This window comes from Pongo abelii, chromosome X (assembly GCF_028885655.2).
Source record: "Pongo abelii isolate AG06213 chromosome X, NHGRI_mPonAbe1-v2.0_pri, whole genome shotgun sequence".
NCBI classification, from domain to species: Eukaryota; Metazoa; Chordata; class Mammalia; order Primates; family Hominidae; genus Pongo; species Pongo abelii.
In genome coordinates this window covers 117,811,529-117,834,572 of record NC_072008.2, presented here as the reverse complement: position 1 = coordinate 117,834,572, position 23,044 = coordinate 117,811,529, and the positions used below count along the sequence as shown (strand labels likewise).

The 23,044-nt window shown below is 41.2% G+C and overlaps 1 protein-coding gene across 1 annotated transcript in view; it reads left to right on the top strand.

Annotated features, from left to right (window-relative positions):
* TRPC5 (transient receptor potential cation channel subfamily C member 5) overlaps positions 1-23,044 on the top strand; it is a 322,560-nt gene that overhangs the window by 155,026 nt on the left and 144,490 nt on the right. Inside the window, exon 3 of the mRNA XM_002832004.3 lies at positions 14,081-14,602. Coding sequence (XP_002832050.1) covers positions 14,081-14,602 — 522 coding nt within the window. The remainder of the gene's footprint in view (positions 1-14,080; positions 14,603-23,044) is intronic.

The following is a 23,044-nucleotide window of genomic DNA, read 5'->3' as shown; positions in this document are numbered from 1 at the left end:
CCCAAGCTTTGGGTCCAACCTACTTGAATCAAAGTCCTGGCTCCTCCATTTAGTAGCCGTGTAACCTTAGACAAATTACCTTACCTTTTTGAGCCTCAGCTTCCTTATCCATGAAATATAAATAGTGGCAACTCCTACCTCATAAAGGAGATAATACATGTCAAGAGCTCAGCAAACTTCCTAGCATATTTGTAAGTGTTTGGTAAATGTTAACTACTGCTCGTTGCTAAGACATTTGTGGATTGATTCAGCCGGTCTCCTGTACAGTGATTAAGCTTCTAGAGCAGCATTATCCAGCAGAACTTTCTGCCATGAGGGAAATGTTTTCTATCTATGCTGCCCCGTAAGGTAGTCATATGGCTATGGAGTAGTTGAAATGTAGACAGTGTGACTGAGGAAGTTTATTTTTTAAATATTTTTAAAATTTTAATTGTCAGACATGGCTAGGGATGTTATCATAATGCACAATGCACTTTTAGAGTTTTTCAAACTCAACATCCAACCAAAAATAAAATTCCAACAAACTCTCCTGGGAAAGGGAGGGGCATTCTTACTCTCTCCTTCCAGACATTGAGAACCATTGTCCTAGTGAGGCACTGTACTGATGGGAGTATGTTATAATCTTCAGGCGGGTTGGGAAATAAGAAGGAGCTAAGACTGGCATGACTAATTCTAGCTAGCCCTGCCTCCCCCTGCTCCACTGAGCCACTGTCAAAAAAGCCTCATGCCCAGAACCCAACCAGGGTCATATTGCTCCCAGGAGACATTTGGCAATGTCCAGAGATATTTTTGGCTATCAATTCTGGGGTAGAAGGGAGAGCTGTTACTGTCATCTAGTGGATACAGACAAAGGATGCTGCTAAACAGCCTACCATGCACAGAACAGTCCCCCACAACAAATTATTATCTGGCCCAAAATATCAGTCATGCCAAGAATGAGAAAATGCCCTAGAGAGATCCCTAAACAATCCCACACAGGGGAGCATCACTATGTGCTTAAAAGTCTCCAAAGGTAAGGGGTCTCTAACCTTCTTGGGAATTCAGTTCAATGTTTCCACTACCTTCAGTTTACTCCCTTCAAATTACCTGGAAGGAAACTGTTCCCCTCCATATTAGGAGCAGATATTAAAAACCAACAATTCTTCAATCTGGGAAAATGCAGACAAAGGAGAGAAACTTCTAAAATGATGATAGCTGCAGAGAGGGAGAACTGGGTTTAGCTCACCAATTGTTAGGATATCAGAAAGAACAGAATTTTTGAAACCTGCCAGAATTTTACTCTAAGTAATAGACCATGATTCCCACAGTATGCAATAAAACAACTTGTCCTTATTACCCTCCTAAAGATAATACAGTGTAAAAGGATAAAGATGTTCTCAAAAGGGGTTGGATTTAGAAATGTTTGCGGCTTCTAAAACTATAACAGACTACTTATAGGAGCCAGAAATACTAGGACCACACTTCTTTGAAATCGATAGCATACAACGAATTCCTGATCTCTTCCAACACCACCTTCTGTGCCTCAGACACAGAAATCTGGGCTGAAAGGCCCATGGAGCTGAGCCAGTCATTGGACTAGATCTTATATTTCTGGGTCACCTGAACTTCTCCATGCTGCAGTTTAGGTACATCTTTTCCTGTGTCGTCGTCAAGGAAAAAAATTGAAAGCTACTGTGTTCACTCCAGAAAACTAAACTGGATAGGTAATTCAAATCATAAACCCATATTTCTTCTCCTATCTCTGAGCTTGGAGAAACTGAACGGTCCTACATAATTGTCCCTTACTTTCTCCTGCGCTTTGTCTAACTACATGATAAATGTCTCTATGTGACAGCAATCAGCAAGGCTGAAAATGCAAAATTTAACCCTGCAGATGCTTTTCCACCATCAGAGGTTTGAAAGATAGTAAAGGACCCTTTAATGTTTATTTCCTGAGAAGATCAAGGATAGCCACAGGAAGAGGAATTAACTCCTGCTGCTCTGGAGGACTATGCTTACATTTAGAGCAACTGCCAACAGGTCAGCAACAGTATTCTACCTCTGGAGACCAGCGTCAGCTGCCTGGCCTGCCTCAGGTGTGGATAACTGAGAGAAAGAATGTGAGACTTAATAATTGCTTAATGAATGTGACAAAATCTCTTCTTTCAACCCTTATCCTCCAATCGTATCATGTAACCTTACAGTCAGATGGCTACATATGAACTAAGCAACCAAACAAACATCATTTGACAGGTATATGGAGCGTGGAATGAAAATCATGGTGGGGAAAGGGAATGCTTTTGATGTTATGTAACATGAATTTTGCTTCTAGATTTCTGATCTGGTTTCCTTTTTACCTCTTTTTTTTTTTTAAAAAAAAGGCCTCTTCTTACCGTGAGGCTACTTTCAGGCCTTTTTCTTTATTCAGGCGCAGCCCACACTGCTTTTGTGAGTGAAGGTCAGAACTGCCCTTTTGTAACTTTCCTTTTGTACTCTGAGACCCAACTGAGTTCATTTTTGTCACCCAAGGTCTCAACTCCTCTTCTTTATTCATTCTGATTTTGTTTTGCTGGCAAATGTGCTCTTATCAGTATCAGTACCCATTAGAAAAAATATAAAATAATAAGTGTTTATTTATATTGAGTCCTATAATATACTTACTAGTAATCTGGTTACCCTGGCCCTCCAATGATACTGTCTCTGCATCTGGGTTCTCAGCCTTGTCTAGAAACCTTTATCATGATGTCCAAACTCACACTAGTCATGTGATAAGCAGTGATGTGGAAAACTCTAAATCAGCTTGTCACCATCCTCTTTCCAGGACAGCAATCTACAAGAGAAATTTAATTTAAAAATCACACATTGATTTATACAAAATGAACCAAGAACTATTATGGCTGTCCTAAAAAGCTATGTGTATCAAGCTCCACAGTAGGGCCACCTACAAAGCTAACTGTACACCCTGGTAGATTAGTGCTTCCTTCCTCTGTGCAATGCTAGAGATACGTTGATTAGAACTTTGCTTCTGACATTTTTCCCATCTCAATAATAACCCACATCTGCTGATTGACTCATTTTTTGATCCATCACATCATTTTCACAATTTCCTGGAAAACGTCAGATCTCAACTGCATGCAAAATGCCTTCAGGGAGGGCTGTCTCTCCAAAGGCCAGCCACTTTGTATTCCCTTCCTACCTTGGAGCCTTTTACCTTTTTGGTTTTTTGTTTGTTGGTTTCTAATATCCATCCCAGAGTGGACCTTACTTTTGGGATCAGTGGTTCCCATCGCTCATTAGAACCCATATTTTATGAAGAAAATATATGGAATGCTTCATTTAACTGTGACAAAAATGCCTTTCCAGGTTTTATCAAATTAAAACTCAGAAATTACAAACTTTCATAACCTATGGAATTAGTCATGAATTTTTTTTTCTCATAGATTTAGCTCCTATCTTTTGAAAACTTAAGGGCTTCTATGTGATGAGAACTCAAGAATAGTTTTGTGGGCTGCCAAAGGTTAAACAATGATATATAATGTTTGTCTGGTTTAAGGTAGAACATTAGGTTAATTAACATCTAACAAAACCTGCAATGTGTACTTAAGATATGTCGGTATATTCAGTGTTGTGATGTGATTTTAACATTTGTTTATTGATATAATAAATCAAATTGTTGGCCTTTTGCTGGTTAGGGGTGGAGCTGTATAGTGGTTAACAGTACGGGAGGCTTTGGTACCAAACTGCCTGGGGTCAAGCTCTGGGCTCTCTACGTCCTAGCTGTGTGACCTTGGGCAAGACACTTAGCTTCTCTACGACCGTAGCTGTGTGACCTTGGGCAAGACACTTAGCTTCTCTACGACTGAGTTCCTCAGATATAAAATGGGAGTAATTATTATGCCTATAGCATAGAGCTATAGTGAGGACTAAACAAAATACTCCAGCATTGTGCTTGTGCCTGGCATATGGAAAGTGCTCAACCTCCAGTAGCCATTAGTATTACTTTTATCCCTGCTGCTTAGGCTAATCCTGGCTATTGTTTTATATGTATAATTGATCTGTATGTATCAATACTGACATTTTTAAAGGCCAGTTGGTTCTGTGACATTATCCCCAAGTAAATTTTGTCCATTTCAGTCTTCCAATCTAAATTATATACACCTTGGCCTTGAAAGCTGAGATTATCCAGCAAATCCTAATTCTGATGCTTCTGTTTTTACCAGATTCTGAGAAACAGATACTTTTCCATCTCATGCCAATGGTTGCTCCAAAGTAACACATACATCACCAATACTAGCGAACTAACCTGATGGATAGGCAGAGCAGGAAGCTGGTAATGTGAACTGATTAGATGCTGGTGTTTTTCACTTCTGAGTAATACAGAGAAATGAAATTTCATTTCCACACATTCCTTGGACTGCTGAACACTGATTTTATCTGGCATGTTAGGATGGAGGGAGGAGAACACAGAAGGTGAAAAAAGAGGGATTGCAACTTCACTAAATCCAGGCATAAGACAGGAGGTTCATTTCCAACATGATGCTATCAGACCAGCTGTGTGAGGAAGTGCCAATTGGAGAGGCTGGGTCTGTGAGCAGACAACATTGTGTGTATGAATGAGTTGGCTCCTGATAAGGGTCTGGCCATTAATTACAAATGGGGGATTTAATTTCAGAAGCCTGTGATAAACTCCACCAAGGGTAACGATAGGGTTCAGAAAAACTCCAATTAGCAGATTGTGTCCAGTGATGAGGTTAATGGAAATGAATGTATCATTTGAGCCCTTGGTGAACAATAACCTTGTAAAAGCTTTAGCCATTTCTGACGGCGGGGAAAAAGGAGTATCATCTATCCTCTAGGCTGCCCTCTGGCAATAGAATTTAGCTGAAAATACAGAGAAGCTGACTGTAGCTCAGTCTATTCGCTGCATTGCAAGTGTTTTATGTGATGAGCTCTGAGCTGAGTGGCTCTGTCCTATGCTCATTCATCCAGAAGGATCCTCGAATAGGATCCTAGCTTTTCTACAAGGAGTCCTTGGACAGATCCAGGAGCAAACTCATTATGGCCTGAATGAAAAGTCCCAGGGAAAGGCAAGACAATGTAACTTCTTTAGTGGCCATGTCCTTAGCCCACATCATTGCAAATTTTAAAATTCAATCGAGTTGGTTGATGTACCAGGTTTCTTTAGAAGTACAGATATAGATAATATAAGCCAAATCTAAATTCTTGGCCTACTGATTTCCTTCCCTCTTCCTCACCTCCTCCTACCTTTATTTTTCCTTTTAAAAACATGATTTTAAACAGAAAGTCCAAGATCTTTCAATATGATTTTGGAGTTTAAAGAGAAGGCAAAACTTGATAAGAAATAATCAAATTGAATTTTTCACCTGACCTCAATCTGAACACAAAATGGCTGTTAAAAGATAATTTCAAAAAAAAAAAAAAAAAGGTTAAATCGTAATCTTCATACAAATTTAAAGTAAACATGTCAAAGATTTTATTCAACTCATTAATTAATGAGGGAACCAGTAGGTAGGCCAAGAGTCTGCAAACTATGGCCTTCAGTCCAAATCTGGCCTGTCAACTGTTTTTATAAATAAAATTTATTGGAGCACAGCCATACCCATTCACTTACACTTATGGCTGCTTTCATTTTACAATGAAAATGAAAGTTTCATTTCATTGTAATGAAATGACATTGTAATGTAATTTGTTGTATGGTCCACAGAGTATCGATTACTGTCCGGCTTTTTACAGAAGTTTGCTCTCCCATGATACAGGCCATCAGAAATATAGAAATAAACTCACAAATGGATACAAAGTAGTCTATATCCACAAGGCAATAATCAATTATATTCCACCCAATAAGAAATAGTTGCATTACAATTTACAGAGTTTTAAATTAAGTCAAAGAGAATCAAAGACATGGATAATCCAGAAAATATACTAGACAGGACCTCCAGTTTATGTTTTTTCATGATCCAAAGTCTTTCACAATTTTTCTTAATAGCTACTAGGAGAAACCTTATGTACAGAGCCACCACTAGTAGCAGAATCCACTCTATCTGAAAGTGGAGTAGGAATCAAGCTGTACAGTGGGTTGTGAGGCCTGAGAAAGACCTTCACCAAACTTAAGTCCCTACCAGCCTAGTCCTCCTTGAAATTCTCATTTTTTTTTTGGCTAATGCCAAGGTGTTCTTTCTAGGTGCCACCAGTTAAAATGTAAATACCCCCCACTCAGGACAGCTCCAGATATTGTTATCAATATTAGTAACCTGTATGGATTTTTTTTCAAAGAATAGCAGACCAGTCACCTAAAGGGACCCAAAAGTCCAGGGACCTGGATGGGAAACTGATACAATTTAGTAAACCTAATCTAAAATATAAGAACAACCCATAAAAGGCAGTACTGGTTAAGCCTGCACAGGAGGCTTGCAAGACAGCACTGGGTTAACTTGTATTAAGTTAGGTAGAACATTAAAAAGTACACAAAATAGAATTGAAGGGGGGTGCTCTTACGGTTTCCATATGTCACAGTTTTGCCTAGGTGAAGACTAAACCATTACTGTGCTGGGGAGTTTGCTTTTGATTAAGATACATTTTTTTTGTTTTGTTTTGTTGAGACAGAGTCTCGCTCTGTCACCCAGGCTGGAGTGTAGTGGTGCAATTTTCCCTCACTGCAACCTCCGTCTCCTGGGTTCAAGTGATTCTCCTGCCTCAGCCTCCCGAGTAGATGGGATTATAGGTGCGCACCACCATGTCCAGCTACTTTTTGTATTTTTAGTAGAGATGGGGTTTCACCATGTTGGCCAGGCTGGTCTCGAACTCCTGACCTCAAGTGATCTGCCCGCCTAGGCCTCCCAAAGTGCTGGGACTACAGGCCTGAGCCACAGCACCTGGCCACTTTTGTAATACATTTGTTGTTATAATGATAGGAACCATGTTTGTTGAGAACCTAGTATATTCTAAAACAAACTTATCCAACCTGCGACCTGCAGGCCACATGTGGCCCAAGACAGCTTTGAATGTGGCCCAACACAAATTCATAAACTTTCTTAAAACATTATGAGATTTTTTGGGTGATTTTTTCTTTTAGCTCATCAGTTATCATTAGTGTTAGTGTATTTTATGTGTGGCCCGAGGCAATTCTTCTTTCAATGTAGGCCAGGGAAGCCAAAAGATTGGACAACTCTGTTCTAAACCCTATGTAGAAAATACACAATCTCATTTAATCCTTATAATTTTGCCCAGCTGCTGTCATTTTCCCATTGTATAGGCAAGGGAATTGAGATACAAAAAGGCTAGTAAATGACAAAGCCAAGCAAGATATTCTTAAATTGCACTGTGAAAGTGTGTCTGGAATTCATTCCTTCTGGTGGGTTCATGGTCTCGCTGACTTCAATAATGGAGCCGTGGACCTTTGTGTTGAGTGTTACAGCTCTAAAAGACGGCACGGACCTAAAAAGTGAGCAACAGCATAATTTATTGTGAAGAGGTGAAAGAACAAAGCTTCCACAGCATGGAAGGGGACCCGAGCGGGTTGCTGCTGCTGACTGGGGTAGCCAGCTTTTATTCCCTTATTTGTCCCCACCCATGTCCTGCTGATTGGTCCATTTTACAGAGTGCTGATTGGTCCATGTTACAGACTGCTGATTGGTCCATTTTACAAACCTCTAGCTAGCTACAGAGTGCCGATTGGTGCGTTTTTACAGAGCACTGATTGGTGGATTTTACAAACCTCTTATAAGATAGAAAAGTTCTCCAAGTCCCCACTCGACCCAGGAAGTACAGCTGGCTTCACCTCTCAGAAGCCCTCCTCAAAATAGTGTGGACACAGTCACTCCTCTTTCCATCTCCTGATCATCTGCTGATTTAGTCACTATCCAAAGTACTCTGATTATCTTGGCCCCTAGATCACAGTTGTCCTTGACTTCAGCCCAATACGTGTCATCACTCTGGACAACTTCAGCACCCACCCATGTGGAAATGCAGCCAGCATCCTGACCCATCAGCTCCTTGACCTCCCCGCTCCACTGACCTCCACATTCACTCTACTTCAGCCCATTGCGCCCATGACCAACCCGCAGCTGGTCATCATTCAGCACTGCTCCACTGTGGACATCATATCTACTAGCACCCTACTCTCTGTCCACAGTCTCCCATCCTCCCAGTTTGCCTACTCTGTCTTTTCACTTCAGAGAGACCTCAAGTCCCTCAATGCCTCCATTTCCTCCCAGACTTGTAGCCCTTACCTATCTGATCCGGTCTTCAAGTGCAATCACCTGAACTACTTCATCCTCAACTTCCTCTCACGTCTGGCAAAACCACAATCCTGAATCTATCCAAAACCTGAATTTTCCATCCCCACATCTGGACTGTCAAAGCTGCTAGAGAGAGAAAAAAAAAAAAGCCATATTCTTCTGTGCATCACTGCCATTACAAATTTACAGCTGCTAATTTACCCAAGATTTCATGACTGCTAGGCCATCCTTTTACTTTCCTTTGTCTTCCTCTTTCTTTCCCGTTAGCAAATCTTCCATACATTGAACTCTCCCCACACACCCTGCCAACTTCTCCTCCCTCACTCAAAGCATCTGATCTCACCTCCCATTTCAATGAGAAAACTGCATTTTTAGATGGGAAGTACTTCAGCTTCCAGCCTTCTTCAATAACAAACTTACTAACACCTCCATTCAACTCACCTTTTTTCCTCCAGTCTCTGAGGATAAGGCATCCTTATTCCAGACCAAGATCAACCTCCACCTCACCCCAACCTTTGCTCTGGACCTCATCTCTCCTCATCTCTTCAGGCACACTGATCTACCCACAAGCCCCCTCTTTCCCTTGTTTACAACTTCTTCCCTCCTCCCTGGGTCCTCCCCCTGATCTAATCAAGGTGCTCAAGATGCAGCCTCATCTCTTCACAGCCACATTTCATTAAAGAGGCCTGGGATATTAGGCCAGAAACTCAGACAAGGGTGAAGCCTTGTTTTAAAAGCTAGGGCACAGGTGCAGAAGAAGCTGCAATTCAGAAACTAACAGAACAAGACTGTCCCATTGCGAAAGCCTCAACAGTAGGAATTTGGAATGATGGAACCTGAGGCAGGCCTCCTGAGTGCTTCTTATTTCAGGCCTTGGTTGCCCTGGAAACTGGGGCTGGACAGAGTCCTTGGAGTAGACAGGTGGAGCCACTTGTGAGGAAACAAGGGCAGGCAGAGGCTGATCCTGTCCACTCTTGGTTTCAACTACTATTGCTGGCTGAAGGCTCTCACATCTATATTTTCAGCCCTGACTTCCCCTTCAAGATTCATGCTGGAGTTATACAATTTCCTGCTGCTTTCCCAGTAGGGACTTCAAAGTTAACAAGCACAAGACTGAACTTTTAAAACCTTAAACCTGCTCCTGTATGCACTATCTCAATTAGTGACACTACTGTTCAACCAGGCATTGGAATCTAGAGACTCAATACCCTTGATTTCTTCTCCCTCCCTTCCCTGACACATCCAATGAATGCCTTAAATTTGTTATTTTTATCTATCTCTAGAATCACTATCTAATTTAAGATCCTTGCCATCTCTTCACCTGAACTAATGATATCTTTTAACTAGTCTTATTCTGAAACACATGGTGGTATGCTTGGAGCTGGCTTGCACCAGCTGGTGAGAGCGGGTTATCTGCTCCTCTTCCCAACTCCGTGTTCCATGATGTCATATTGGTAGCATGAAACTGGCCACAGCGGGAGTACTGACACCACAAAAACTGGCAAACACCACAAAACAGGATATTTTTTCCTCCCCTGTGGAGAGCTGGTTGTTAAACATTTATGAGCATGATTACCACTGCCCATTTCCCACACTGTGGCCAAACTAATCAACTATGCCACTCTCCTGATTGAAACCCTCAGTGGTTCCCCGTGGTCAACAGATACCATATAAATTCCTTAGCACGGCATATGAGGCCTTTTATCATTTGGCCCTTGCCTAAATGTCCAATTTCTTCTCCCATCTCTTTTTAGTCTCACAACTTATGTGCTAGCACGAAGGTCACAAACTGGTTCACTCGAGCCAAATTGGTTTCACATATGTATTTTGCTTGGCCTGCACACTGTCTTTAAAATTTTTGAGCCAACATTTATAACTTTAAGAGCTTCTACCCCCAAATCCATGTTTCTGGCTTCTTTTCAAAAATTTACAACACTGCTCCTCACTTGTGTTTATGACAATTTACAGGAGCTGAGTAGTAGCTGCCCCCTTGGAGAGAGTCTCTGCAGTTTACCAGTTTCTGTCATTCACTCGCCCAAATTATGCATATACACCTACACCTGGTCCTCATTTCTGTTACCTGTTTGGCCTGCATTTTAGATAATGTCATAAAATCTAGATTATTATCAGAATCTTCTGACCCTCATTATAGAACTTTCTCTTCCTTTACTTTGGCTGTCCTGATGATAGTCCATGGTCTCTGCATAGCCTGGGAAGGAATAAAAACAGCAAGATGATGAAGGAGGACAAAGCAGAAGCGGTAGAAGGAATAAAAAGAAACCCGTAGTCTATGGATCAGTCCCCACTTTGAAGCAATAGAATTGTGAAAAATACAGGCAGAAATGTCCCAAGTTTGTGAGACCTCGTAGTAGTTCCCTGCAGAGCTAATCATCTAACCCTTCTTGGAGTCTTGGGATGTCTGCCTTCTCAGCTGGACATGAGAAGGAGAGGTCCAAGGAAATTAGCTCATATTGACCCAAATCGTGGGAGTCAGGTTTGTAAACAATAGAGTCAATTTCTCTTTTCTTTTCTTTGCTTTCTTATTGGAGACAGGGTATCACTCTGTTGCCCAGGCTGGATGGAGTGCAGTGGCATGATCACAGCTCACTGCAGCCTCAACCTCCCGGGCTCAAGCAATGCTCTCACCTCAACCTCCCTACTAGCTGGGACTACAGGTGCTTGCCATCACACCTAGCTAATATAATGTTTTTGTTTATTGTTTTTTGTTTTTTTAGAGACAGAGTCTCACTATGTTGCCCAGGCTGGTCTTGAACTACTGGGCTCAAATGGTCCTCTCACCTCAGCCTCCCAGAGTGCTGGGATTACAGGCGTGAGCCACCACGCCTGGCCCAAGAGAGTCAATTCCTTAATGTGAAAATAGGAAATTTAATTTATTTTTGCTGAGTGCCTGCTGTGTGTCTAGCACTGTGCTAGATGCCATAGAGGAAACAAGAGCAGACCAGGACAACTCTGCCTTCAAAGAGCTCATAACCTTATCAAGGAGGCAAAAAGTACGTGTGTGAAGTAATTTGAGAATAATGTAAGACAGCATCAGAAAAGTGATTTTCTTGCATGTAACCTTGTGCCCACAATATTTGAGCGGGCAGCAAGAGATAAGCTCAAAGTTAAGAGGAGGAGCTATTGAAGAAGCCAGAACTTGCAATGGCCCTTGAGTGGCAGAGAAATGGGGCGAGAGACCATTCCACACAGGGGATCCACAAGGATATACACACAGAAAGCAAACTGTGAGTGGCAACACTGATAGGAGGAGAAAAAGCAGTCTGGGTGGGAGGGCAAGGTTGGTCACCATAGACCAGTTTTCTTTTTAAAAGGTTTCCTCTCTGGTGTTAGGTACTCAGGAAGCCGAATGGAGAATCATAAAGTTCCTTGTTAGACAATATAATCGGATAGTTTCAGAAAGCATTTCATATTCTAGGCCTAGACAACAACAACCTTTTGGCTCTATCATACAAGTGGGGCTAAACACTATTCACGGGTACTGCTGTGTGTCTTGGACAGGACTGGCAGCACTGCCTCGGAAGAAAAGAAAGGAAAAGAGTAAGAAAAGTAGAAAGAATAAGGAAGTGGGGAAGAGAGAGAGAGAGTGAGGAAGGAAGAATAGCATGGTAGGAAGCAGACCCATACCCATAATCTAACCCAGGGAACCCTGTGCTGAAGGTTAGCCTCTCTTCCCTCCTGCTCAGCACTTTCAGACCCTGACAGAGATTGAGGAATGCCTCTGCCTAGAGAAAGGGCAGATTTCTCAGATCTGAGCTCGCTTCTTCCTGGGCAGACTGTGACAAATTTCTCACTTCCCCATCTCTCCCAACTCTAGGCTTTATGCTGATAGTGTTTATGTTCATTTCCAGGCCCACTCAGACCTACTTCTTCCTTAGCCTGTAGGCTTATGTTAATTTCTGAGATTACTCTTTCCTATGTCCAATTTACTTTATGAGCCAGTTGCTCACTTCCTGCTGTCTTGTTTGTAGCTGCTCCCTCTAAATGTTTAACAATGTTTACTCGCTGCTCCATCCTAGCCATTAATGACCATTATGCGGTCAGCTTTCAACTATTCAGAGGCTGATGCAAGCACTCAGTGAAGGAAACAGGTTTCTTGCAAACTCCTCCTCCTCCACCTTTCTCCTACTCTATGTTTTCTGGCCACTTCCCTGTTTGAGAATCCTGCGTGCAAGGTGGGAGGGAGGCAATGATGTTGAAAAACAGTTAACTCATCCCTTTGTCAGTTCGCCAGCAACTGTGGTTGTTGTTTTATTTTTTAAAGAAGTTTTGAGAGTAAAAAGAACCTATTGATTAAAACACGATTTGTCTCTCTGCTTACATTTACAGAGATAAAAAAATTAAAAACAAAACAAGAATCCCATGATTTGTCTATTCGATGAGACTCCCAATTATCCATGGTCTGTCCTACCCAGTTAAAATGAACATTTGGAACTTTTTTGTCCTAAAGTGTAATAAAAATCAATATTTCCCAATTTTCTGGAATCCTATCCATGTTTTGAATACTCGGCTCCACCTCTTAAAGCCTCTGTTGCCTCTGTTGACTATTCCAGCCCTCCCCTTCTCTAGCTCTAGATCCTACCGCACTTAAACTCTTCTATGAGTCTAGCAAGCTGCCTCAGTTTCCCTACTGGACTGAGAAAAGACTGGGTCCCAAAAGAGACATTTTTTTTTTTTTGAGACTGAGTCTTGCTCTGTTGCCCAGGCTGGAGTGCAGTGGCGCGATCTCGGCTCACTGCCAGCTCTGCCTCCTGGGTTCACGCCATTCTCCTGCCTCAGCCTCCCAAGTAGCTGGGGCTACAGGCGCCCGCCACCACGCCCAGCTAATTTTTTGTATTTTTAGTAGAGACGGGGTTTCACCGTGTTAGCCAGGATGGTCTCTATCTCTTGACCTCATGATCCGCCCACCTCAGCCTCCCAAAGTGCTGGGATTACAGGCGTGAGCCACTGTGCCTGGCAAGAGGCATTTTAAAGTTGAAAGATTTTTTAATTCATTGATCAGGTTCTGCACACTCACCCGGAAGTGCTCCTGAATACCCAAAGAAGCCCCCATCTTTCACCTATAGCTGCTATTTACACTAAACATTACATCATGGACATAGCAGTTTTATCAATGGTACTTTTGCTATCAGTATCCCCTCCCCAAGCAGAGAAGTCTTCATTTTCAGAGTACTTCTTCCTGACCCTAACGAATTATCTTTACCTTCCTGGGACCTACAGGAAGCTGGACAAACCCTGTCTGGCCTTGGGCTTTGGTCCCCTCAAGTTATATATATAGCCTCTACTGCTCATTTGGAACTGAGCAGATAATACTATGTACTGTTACCAGTTTTATGAAAGTTTGCTCTACCCAAGTAATTCTCCAGGAGGTCAGGAAAAATGTCCTTCACCTCTCTGTGTTCTCCAGTATGTCTCAGACAGAAATGGGCATGTTGTCATTGCATAATTGACAATTTGACTCTAGAGCTTGGCTCTAGAGTCTTGCTTGGGTTTGAATCTTGGCTCTGCTGACTAAAAACTTTGTAACCTTAGGTGTGTTCTTTAATCTCCCTCTGTCTCAGCTTCTTCATATGGGAAGAGTATTTACCTCACAAGGTTGTTGTGGAGATTAAATGAGTAAAGACATGTAATGTGCTTAGAATAGTGCCTGGCACACAATAAGCATCCCACAAACATTAGCTATAAGGAAGGAGGTTTAGGAGGTCAAAAGAATTGAAACAAGAATGGAGACTCTAATTCCTGAATCGCCAGCATTTTATAGGCCCTATGCGTCTCTCTCCAAACTTTAATCCTGCCCTTCTATTCTTCTCATTTCTTGTACCTAGGTCCCCACTCTGATGATGGACACGCAGTTCTCTGAATTCACACCGGACATCACTCCCATCATGCTGGCTGCCCACACCAACAACTACGAAATCATCAAATTGCTTGTCCAAAAACGGGTCACTATCCCACGGCCCCACCAGATCCGCTGCAACTGTGTGGAGTGTGTGTCTAGTTCAGAGGTAGACAGCCTGCGCCACTCTCGCTCCCGACTGAACATCTATAAGGCTCTGGCGAGCCCCTCACTCATTGCCTTATCAAGTGAGGACCCCATCCTAACTGCCTTCCGTCTAGGCTGGGAGCTCAAGGAGCTCAGCAAGGTGGAGAATGAGTTCAAGGCCGAGTATGAGGAGCTCTCTCAGCAGTGCAAGCTCTTTGCCAAAGACCTGCTGGACCAAGCTCGGAGCTCCAGGGAACTGGAGATCATCCTCAACCATCGAGATGACCACAGTGAAGAGCTTGACCCTCAGAAGTACCATGACCTGGCCAAGTTGAAGGTGGCAATCAAATACCACCAGAAAGAGGTAAGCTGAGCTCATGTCTGCTTTCAGGGAAGCTTAAGGCCTCCAAAGTCTGGAGCAGCAGAGCAAGAATCAGCATTTTTCTACCATTTAGCCCTCTAACAAGTAAATGGTTGGGCAGGCCTCACAGCTAGGCCCATTTATCCGAGGCACAGACAACCTTTTTGTATTTTCCTTATGGCCAGACAAGTAACCATCTGATTCTTTGGTGGAAAAGCATTCATGCATTTAACAAATGCTTACTAAGCACTGTTCGGAGTGTTTGCGATACAGAAGACAGACACCGACCCTGCTTTCATGGAGTTTACAAGCTGGTAGTGGATATAGAGTAAATGATCACTTTAATGAATATATAATTATCTACTAAGATATGTACTCTGAAAGAACAGTGCTCTGTGAGAGCACATAACAAAGGATCCTATCCTATATACTGGGGACATAGTGGGCAGTGATTACAGAAGGGTCACTGTCTGGATGCTGGTAATTGTTAGCACAACTGAATCCCTGGCAGCCCCTTAGCGAGAAGGCTAAAAAACACATTTGAAAGATGAAGTCGTACTCAAGGTTTGTAGTTCAATGAAAGGCTGGAGCAGGATCTGCTATGGTATGACCTCCAAAATGTTAGGTTCCACCTCGTTGAGGGAGGTCAGTTCAAGCAGGTCACAGGTGAGGCTTTGATTTCCAGTTAGGGAAGATTTACGATCAAGCAGGTGTAGTTCTATGCCATCTTATCAGACAGTTTGGGAGAGCCTCCTAACAAGGCTAACTTAGCCCTTTAAGGAAGCAGCATGACACCACGGAAAAAGCAGAGACTATGGAGCCAGAGCAACTGAGGATAGAATTTTAACCCACTAGCTGTATGACCTAAAGAAACTCACTCCTATTTTCAGGGCATTAGTTTTCTCATTTATAAAATAGAGATGAAAATAGTTTCTTCACTTCATAGGGGATTGTGAGAAATAAGAAAACTAGCATTCAGTGCATGGCACCAGAAGCGCTTTAATGTCCATTTCCATCTCTTTTGCATGCTACCTGGAGTCAAAGCAGCTGAGGGGTGCCTGCCAGCTGAAGGGCAACTGGCAGTGCCATTCCTTCATGGATCCAGGCTCTGAGGCAAACCTCATTGTGTGTTTATGTGGTCCCTTTTTCTCAGACAAAAATAAAAGTACTATGCCTTAGAAATGAGGCAAAAAACAAATACCAGGGCAACCTGGAATGGGATAAAAAATGAAAAAGAGCAACATGGAGATTGAAAGGGCTATACTGGAGGAAGTGGTAAATGGTTAGGCCCACCCATGAGTCCCGTTATTTTATTTTTGCCATTTACCTGCTTTAAGTTATTTCAATAAGCCTGGTGTTGTGCTTACCTCCCTGGAGAAGTGTAAAGATAAAATAAAATAAAATAAAATAGGTAATGTACTTAGGCATAGCGAAATACCGAGCATACAGTAGCAGTCAATAACTGTTAGCTGGGCGGGGTGTGGTGGCTCACGCCTGTAATCCCAGCACTTTGGGAGGCCAAGGCCGGCAGATCATCTGAGGTCAGGAGTTGGAGACCAGCCTGACCAACATGCTGAAACCCAGTCTCTGCTAAAAATACAAAAATTAGCTGGGTGTGATGGCAGGTGCATGTAATCTCAGCTACTCCGGAGGCTGAGACACGAGAATCGCTTGAACCTGGGAGGCAGAGGTTGCAATAAGTAGAGATCATGCCATGGCACTCCAGCCTGGGCGATAGAGTGAGACTGTGTATCAAAAAAAAAAATTTACTATTAGCGGCTATAATTATTCATTTTTATTTTTACACATGGAGGACTCGTGGCATATGGTCTAATTCTGTGCAGTAAAATGACAGGTAATAGATATAGTAAAGGCCCATCCTTCTCTTATCCCTCCCTCTCTCCCACAGCCCTGCTGTTGATGTGAAGTATCAGTTATTGTGTTAAGCAGTCTACTGTATCTACACTTTGATATATGTATATATTTCCATTAAAGATGTATATTTTTGTTTCAGTGTTTTTTCACTTTACATAAATTGTTATAATACTGTGAGAAAAAAAATCACAGATATTTTTAGAACATGAATTGCTTCCAAGTGACAGAATGGTTAACGGGAATAAAATAGTTTTTAAAAAATAGATAATTGCAGAATGCAACTAAAGTTTACAGTCCTCACCCCACTGAATATGAGATAAACTTTACAATTTTAGGCCCCCCATTCTCTTTAAAATTGAGAATGCATTTCTTTTCAAACAATTTCACTGCAATATTTCATCAATTTTTGTGTTGGTAGGTCACCTTCTGTTGTATGGCTTGACTCTGCTTGCTCATATGATCTTCATTTGCCAGTTTTAGTTACTGTTGCATTTGAAAACCAATGTGATGACTTTCTCACTCTCATGGGGATCTACTTGTCATATGATCACTTTTGGATTCTACATTAACTGCCCTCCAATCCTCATTAACCTTCTCATTATTTTTTCCTCTTTGTTTTAGTCCTTTTGCTGTCCAGAAACTTTGTCCCTTGTGTTCTTTATTCCATAATTTCTTATCATTGTTTTTACATAATATCTTTATGCTACTATATTTTCATATATTTCTCAACTATCATCCCACTAATCTGAATGTGCCACAGGGTTTTATTTCTTCTTGTTCTCTTGATTAAGCATCAGAGATTCCAACATTGTTTCCAGAGTCCATTCCTGTGTACGTTGAAGTGGACTTTTTATTGTGGTAAGATATACCTAATATAAAATTTCACATTTTAACCACCTGTAAGTTTACAGTTCAGTGGAATTAGGTACATTCACATTGTGCAACCATCATCACTAGGATTCATTTTTGAAGATGCACAAGTTTTGGAGTGTCTATTTTACTTTCAATAGTGAACCTATCTAAGTATGGTTTCATATTTCACAAGGCCACATTTTAAAAATTTATTTATTTATTTATTTATTTATTTATTTATTTATTTTTGAGACAGAGGCTCGCTCTGTCACCCAGGCTGGAGTGCCGTGGCACAATCTCAGCTTACTGCAACCTCCAACTCCTGGGTTCAATCGATTCTCCTGCCTCAGCCTCCATAGTAGTTGGGACTACAGGCATGCACCACCACACCCAGAACATTTTTGTGTGTATTTTTTTTTTTTTTTTTTTTAGTAGAGATGAGGTTTTGCCATGCTGGCCAGGCTGGTCTTGAACTCCTGACCTCAAGTGATCTGCCCACCTGGGCCCCTCAAAGTGCTGGGATTATAGGTGTAAGCCACCACACCCAGCCTATTTTTATTATTTTTAGAGACAAGGTCTCACTTTGTTGCCTAGGCTGGTTTCAAACTCCTGGCCTCAAACTCCTGGCTTCAAGTGATCTTCCCATCTCAGCCTCCCAAAGCACTGGGATTACAGATGTGAGCCACCATGCCCAGCCAGCTAAATTATGTTTAATCCATAACACTGGCAAAGTAGCACCTCTTAACTATTCAATATTATGGATATTCAGCAGTAATCAAAGTAATTTCAAAAGTAAGTAATCAAAGTAATTTCAAAAGTAAATTACTTTTTGAAAAGTAATTCAAAAAGCACTCTATTTATGCAAAGATCAACAATTTTAGGCCTGGTGCTATTCACTGATATTTGTGAATCAAATAAATGAAAACCATGGTATTTAGTAGACTGAATTATTTCAATCAGGTCACATCAAACTCTAGCTCCAGGTATACAGCCGGGATAGTGAGTGACTGTCAACTTCAACGTCAATAGTGATAAAGACTATAATTCCAAAGAGCCACCGAAACTCAAATATGGCCTAAAGTTTAGTCTCATAGCCAGAGACTTCAGAATCATTTGGAGATTTATATTTATGTATTTTGCTCCAAATTTTCCAAGATAAATTATCTTAGCAACGGCCATACATCAATTTTAACATAATTAGTTTCTCTTCAAACTAAGCCACACTGATTAGAAAGGCAGGCTTGAGAAATCATATATATCTTAAAGTTTATACTCCAAAGGCATTGCTTCAGGAATGTAAAACATAATTTATACTCATCAAACTATAAATCCCTTCTGAATTGTGACTTCATTTCTAGAAAAAAAACTGTAATCCTTCCCAATCTGTGAATTAGAGTTTTTTAAAAATATGTGGTTTCATTGAGTCTCAACTGCATACAACCTCTAATTTCTCTCTATTCAATTCACATGTCTAGTTTAAGGCTGAATAAGCCCACCTTCTTAAACAAATCAGCAATGTCCTTTTTGGGGTTGTGTTTTTGTGATTTTAACTTTAGCATATAAATTTAGCTCAATGATGTGAGCTACTGAGGTTCCAACAGTTCAAGTGTCTGTGAGAACTTCATTCTCAAAAGTCCTTGATTTGAGGAATCAGACTGATAAGTCTGTTCAATAAATATCCAAAATCTGGTCTTAAAAAAAAAATGAAACACTCCCACAGTGCTTAGGGCCACGAGCATAAAAAAGTCATGATTTTGATCTTTATTTTATCACATTATATAATACACTTGATTTTTGCAGTATAAACTCTTCTCATGTAGGATTGGATGAAACTAGGCAAACCAATCTTTCCTTTCGATGCAAATAAATGAATGAAACCTAACTTTATGCTTCCATTATTATTATTACTATTTATTTTTAGTTTTATTTTTGAGACAGAGTTTCACCATGTCACCCAGGCTGGAATGCAGTGGTGCCATCTCGGCTCACTGCAACCTCTGTCTCCCAGGTTCAAGCAATCTTCCCACTTCAGCCTCCTTAGTAGCTGGAACTACAGGCATGCACCACCACGCCTGGCTAATTTTTGTATTTTTAGTAGAGAGAGGTTTTACCATGTTGGCCAGCTGGTCTCAAACTCCTGACCTCAGGTGATCCACCTGCCTGGGCCTCCCAAAGTGCTTGGATTACAGGAATGAGCCACCGCGCCAGTCCTATGCTCCCATTATGTTTATGGCAAGTTAACTCAGCTTTTCCATGTTAGATAAAATTTCTCAAATTCTTTGAAGGCATATAGTTTATATGTGCTAACTCATCAAGAAAAAAACATATTAACAAGTGGGTCACACCCCAGGATCTAGTGGAACACATTTACCCTGAGGGTTACATATCGGGAGCCCCAAACCAAGATGGAAAGGACATTTTCTTTTTCTTTCAAATGACCTTCATACCCAAAAGAAGGCTGTAGGGGAATGGACAAGAATTATTTCCCAGGAACAGAATTATTCAAAGAGAAACAGCCTCTAAATGATAATGAAATAACTGAACTAAAAGAGAAAAGTTGTCTTTTCCACTTGATTCCATGCTTAATAACAGTTGGACTGTGAGGTTCTGTCTTCAAGGATAGGTGGGATTACTTCCTCAATGTCTGTAATCAGGAATAGGACAGAGCAGATGCATTACTTCTCCACTCTCTAGTGCCATACCTGATGACACCTTGCTAAATCTTTTAAAGTGTGCTGTGATTCCAACTGGGGAAAAAAATGAAGAAATACCCAGTACAAATGGAAATTTTCTCAATGAGTCGAGGTTTGTGGGGGAGAAGCATCAAGAACTCCGGCACCTGGGTTAAGGACCCAAAGATAAGCCCATTCACCTCTTAAGTTTCAAATAGACAACATGTCTTTTTAAAACTTGAGATTAAAAGCTGTATTTCACACAGAACTTTTTTTTCTTCATAAAATGTGCTGCAACAGAGCTGATTTCCAAAGCTAGAAGCTAGGGGTTTGCCCACATTAAAAACTTAGAAGTTATAGTTTCAAGAAAGGCGTGTTCCCCCAAGTTTAACTAAGAATAAAGTTGCTAGAATGACCAGTATTTCCAGAATTTGTCATAATATAGAGGCATGTGTATTTATGCGCGTTCAATAACAGATTTTGTTAATGACACCTTTTTTTTTTTTTTTTTTTAAACAGAGTTTCGCTTTGTTGCCCAGGATGGAGTGCAGTGGCATGATCTTGGCTCACTGCAACCTCCACCTCCCAGGTTCAAGCTATTCTCATGCCTCAGCCTCCCGAGTAGCTGGGATTACAGGTGCCTACCACCGTGCCGGCTGATTTTTTTGTATTTTAGTAAAGATGGGGTTTCACCATGTTGCCCAGGCTGGTCTCGGACTCCAGAGCTTAGGCAATCTGCCTGTCTTGGCCTCCCAAAGTGCTAGGATTACAGGCGTGAGCCACCGCACCCAGCCTGTTAATGACATCTTTGATTAGAGGAATCTGAAACACTAAAGTTGTGTTTCATAACTGTGGCCCCCTTGTCCACCTTATATGAATATTTGTGGTAAACTTAAAATTATCTTTTGAGATGCCTTCAGCATTTTTCTTTCTTTCTTTTTTTTTTTTTTTTGGAGACAGACAGAGTCTCGCTCTGTCGCCCAGGCTGGAGTGCAGTGGCACGATCTCGGCTCACTGCAAGCTACGCCTCCCAGGTTCACGCCATTCTCCTGCCTCAGCCTCCTGAGTAGCTGGGACTACAGGCGCCCGCCACCACGCCCGGCTAATTTTTTGTATTTTTAGTAGAGATGGGGTTTCACCGTGTTAGCCAGGATAGTCTCCATCTCCTGACCTCGTGACCCACTCGCCTTGGCCTCCCAAAGTGCTGGGATTACAGGCGTGAGCCACCGTGTCCAGCCGCCTTCAGCATTTTTCTAGGGTCTTTAAGATGAAATTGTGACCAGGTATAAAGACTTCAGTGATTTTCCTTACCTTGTAAAATGCAGTTCCAACCTTCATAAGTATAATGGCAGTCACCTCCAAGGATTATTTGTTACCCTGAAGAGATGTGATATTGGAAACTGACAGTTTTATTTATCAATACAAGTAATTCGCAAATAACTAACTTCAGGAACTAGAAGTTATTTTTTCTTTCTTAGGGATTTTCTGTTGGTTGGTTGGTTGGTTGGTTAGTTGGTTTGTGAGCTTTCTGAGGGTTAAATAGACAGAAGAAAACCAGTTTTAAATATGGGCTGGAGGGAGTAGGATCTCTGAAAAAAATATAAGAAGTATTCCCAAGAGGTATCACTAAGTACATCTAGTCTATTAAGATAAGACTGTCAATACAAAAACACAATAGTCAGCTTTGATGTAAAAAAAAAATCATAAAAATCAAGTTGGATCACAGTGAGTTAATAACGTTCAGAGTTACATAACCCCCTCAGGAACAAAATCTTAACCTTAAATGGAATATAATTCATTATTTCCTGAAGGGCTTTTTCATATTGTTTTTTCCTCATTATTATTCCTACTAGAACTCAAGTAGACTCCACAAAAGAATTCAATTTGGTAAAAAAAAAAAAAAAAGTCAGCTCCAAAGAATGAAACAATAGCTGATTCCAAACTCTAACTTTGGCATAAAGTAGAATAAGAAAACTCTTATCTCTTAGAAAACAGGTGTAAAACTATTGGATAATTATTTCATGTCAAATAGACTTTCAGGTATTGTCATACAAACTTTTTGCAGATGGGTGAATTTTCTTTTTAAGTTCTGGGGTACATTTGCAGGATGTACAGGTTTGTTACATAGATAAACATGTGCCTTGGTGGTTTGCTGCACTGATCAACCCATCACCTAGGTATTAAGTCCAGCATCCATTAGCTGGGAATCCATTTTTGATGCTCTCTCTCCCCACCCCAGCCCCCAACAGGCCCCAGTGTGTGTTGCTCCCCTCCCTGTGTCCATGTGTTCTCTTTGTTCAGCTCCCACTTATACGAGGGAACATGTGGCTTCTGGTTTTCTGTTCCTGCGTTAGTTTGCTGAGGGTAATAGCTTCCAACTCCATCCATGTCCCTGTAAAGGACATGATCTTGTTCCTTTTTATGGCTGCATAGTATTCCATGGTGTATATGTACCACATTTCCTTTATCCAGTCTATAATTGATGGGCATTTGGGTTGATTCCATGTCTTTGCTATTGTGAACAGTGCCACAATAAACATACATGTGCATGTGTCTTTATGCTAGCATGATTTATAATTCTTTGGGTGTATACCCAGTAATGGGATTGCTATGTGTGCTATTTGCACCACATTTTTAAAAATCCAATCTGCCATTGATGAGCATTTGGGTTGATTCCATGTCTTTGCTATTGTGAATAGTGCTGCAATGAACATACGCATGCACATTTTTCAGATATTCCTGAAAAGTCGTGATTTCATATATTCTGTCTGAATATCAGATATGTCATGCCAAAGGCTTTGAAAACTATTATTTCATTTGTTCCTTATTATCACTGAAGATAAGCAGAAAATTTATTAATAACCCTCATTTTGCAAATGAGAAAGGAGATTTGTTTAAGATCATCTGACAAAGCCAGAAGTATAACTTTAGAATCCTGGTACAATATTCTCTCTTACTATGTGCTGCTACCTTACGTTGAGTGAAGTTCTTGTGGGCCCATTTGGTAGCCTCCAAATTCACCACCAGGTAATTTAAGATGACCACA